The sequence below is a fragment of the Trametes versicolor genome (assembly GCF_000271585.1).
Source record: "Trametes versicolor FP-101664 SS1 unplaced genomic scaffold TRAVEscaffold_8, whole genome shotgun sequence".
NCBI classification, from domain to species: domain Eukaryota; kingdom Fungi; phylum Basidiomycota; class Agaricomycetes; order Polyporales; family Polyporaceae; genus Trametes; species Trametes versicolor.
Window position 1 is genome coordinate 1,719,396 of NW_007360328.1, and position 2,458 is coordinate 1,721,853.

At 58.1% G+C, this 2,458-nt stretch overlaps 1 protein-coding gene across 1 annotated transcript; it reads left to right on the forward strand.

The window, feature by feature from the left end:
* Window positions 1–250: 250 nt before the first annotated feature.
* On the forward strand, window positions 251–600 carry TRAVEDRAFT_79514 (uncharacterized protein; the record flags this gene model as incomplete). Its single annotated transcript, XM_008042487.1, has 2 exons — window positions 251–320; window positions 377–600. Coding segments are annotated over 2 exons (294 nt in total), but the record flags the coding sequence as incomplete, so codon positions are not given.
* Window positions 601–2,458: the final 1,858 nt, after the last annotated feature.

The window sequence follows — 2,458 nt, forward strand, 5'->3', positions numbered from 1 at the left end:
TGGCTGCCCCGATCTCGCGTGGCGATCGTCCGGCTCCCCTCGCTTTCGGAGGATACTTGTACCCCAGGTGCCAGTCGATCCTTGCCCTGTCACCTCAACAGTCAGCTCCACTCTCCTCGCGCGCGTGCAGCCCACAGTACGTACCTCACGTCCTTGTTCGGCCGCCCGTCTCGTCTCATACTGTTATAGCTCTATACCTCAGGCTTCCTCGACCACGATGGCCGGACAGCGCGCACACGGCGATACCCTCCGCGCCGACTATGCTCGGATGGAGATCAAGTTGCGGGGGGAGCTCAGGGGTCTGCTGAGCGATGGAATATGTGAGTAACGCATACTTGTTTGTGTGCATGCCCGAACTGAGTTGGCGCCCCCCTAGCGGACGTCGCAGGTGTCCCAGGCGCAAAGATGGCGTATGCTATCAAGCGGTACTGCACGGGCGTGGTTCTGCGGTACCACGTGAAGCTCCTGGGCTGGCCCGACGACATCGTCTTCGACAACCTCAGTCGCATCACGGGCAAAGAGCGCATCTTGCGCCTCCTCGAGCTCTGGAAGAGCGGCGCGATGCGCTTCGTCCCGATCACGGATCCAGCCGAGCTCGACGCGGCGAGGAGGGACCCCCTCTTGGTCGCCCCCGCTCTTCTTCACCGCGGCATTCCGCCGAAGCGCTATCGCAGCGATCTGGGTAAGCAACGCCGGCGCCCAAAGTCAAATCCGAACAACTTACCACCGAGGCACCCCCGGGACGGGCCGACGTCGGCTGAGACGGTGACGGACGAGGCAGAGGCGATGGCGGATCTGGAAGGCGGGATGGCCGAGCTGACGGACATGCAGCTCGTGCTGCTCAGGCTCGCACGTCTGCCGCTTGTGTGGCCGGAGTTGGGGATGTAGACGTCGTGTAGATTGTGGTACCTTACGTTTGCTGAAGGCGCATACACCGCACTATTACATCTGAAACTATTTTCTATTATTGCTGAAGGCGCCGCCGCGACGGGGGTGGTGGGCGGACGACAGAGCCGGTGGTGGTAGCGGAGAGAGGATGAACGAGGAGCAGCTGCCAAACAGGGAACTCGTCCGGCTCGCGCGGGCGCTTGATTCTCGAATCTCGTTTGCCGCACTCCTCGCGCTCATCTGTCTTTCACCACGACCTAGGCAGCACATGAAATATTTCCCGGGCTCGCGCACCTCCCCGTAATCGAACACAAAATTCATTTGTATTCCACTCTTATCCGACGGTCTACATTGAAGGTGTATTCGTCCATTTCGGACTGGTTTCGCCAAACAGTCCCGGAGACCGCGGCGCTTGCTCTCGTCGGCTATTGCTAGCTATCTTGGCCCGCAGATTTGAACTTTGGGGCGGCATTTCCCTCTGCGTTGCAACTCTCACAACCTTGGACTCGTTTATACACGTCCTTACTCTCGTAGGCTATGCTGACGGTGTCTTTTTTGGGTGCGGACAATCGCCGCCACAGTTTGGGCGAGCGGGTAGCGGCCCGAAAGCCGCGGGAGAGGAGGAGCTCTCCTGCGCGGGCGCTTGCTTGTTGGAATCCGCGATTCTCGTTCCCCGCGCCCTCTCGCGCTTGTCTCTCCTCCACCATGACGCCGATCGCGCGCAAAATTGGCCGCCGCGCTCGCACACCCCGCCTCACTCCTGCAATAATCTGATGGATATTTTGAGCAACGCGGATGGGTTGCATTGACGGATGTTCCCTTGATTTGTATATTACGGCTATTGACAGGCACTCTCGGAGGCCGTGTCGCTCACGCTTGCGTCCGCCGGCCGTAGCTACGCATATAAATTCAAATGTCATGGTATAATATATTTCCGAGAGTCGGAGCTCTTACTAGATGCATTCTTGTGACCTGTATTGGACTGGGAGGGTGGTATCCATATGAGAAGCAGGGGTGCTGCTGCTCATATTGTTACCTCCCTCATTCACACTCCATCTGGATGCGGATGAGGGATGCGGAAGTGCCGGATTGAGTGATTCAGGGTCCGTGTTGCTGCTCACAAGCGCAGACGGACTGATGCGCATCGTGAGAAGTGAGGGAAGTCCAGAACAATGAATGGGCCAAAAATTGCGGACATGTCAGATATCCATGGCAATCCGTGAGCCCTCTGAGGTACACGCGAGTTTACTAATTTGTTTGATCTAAGCTGCGGAGTTTGGTTGAGATGGGGCGCAAATTCTAAGCTCAGCACACAGGCGAAATCCGGTCTATTGGACGCTGAACACAGTAGTATGGTATGACATGCAGACAGTACTACAGTAGGCTACCTTCTATCCAGAACAGACGGTGGAGGGAGCGGGAGGAGGGGATTTGTTTCTCTCACCAGGCGGCATCACGTACGGGAGGGGCGGCAGCCCACATAGCAGCCCGTGGACGGCGGCTGCCACCGACCCTGACTGCGGTTGCACCAGAGGCCGTCCGCAGCCTGTACCCGGCAGACCTGCATCAA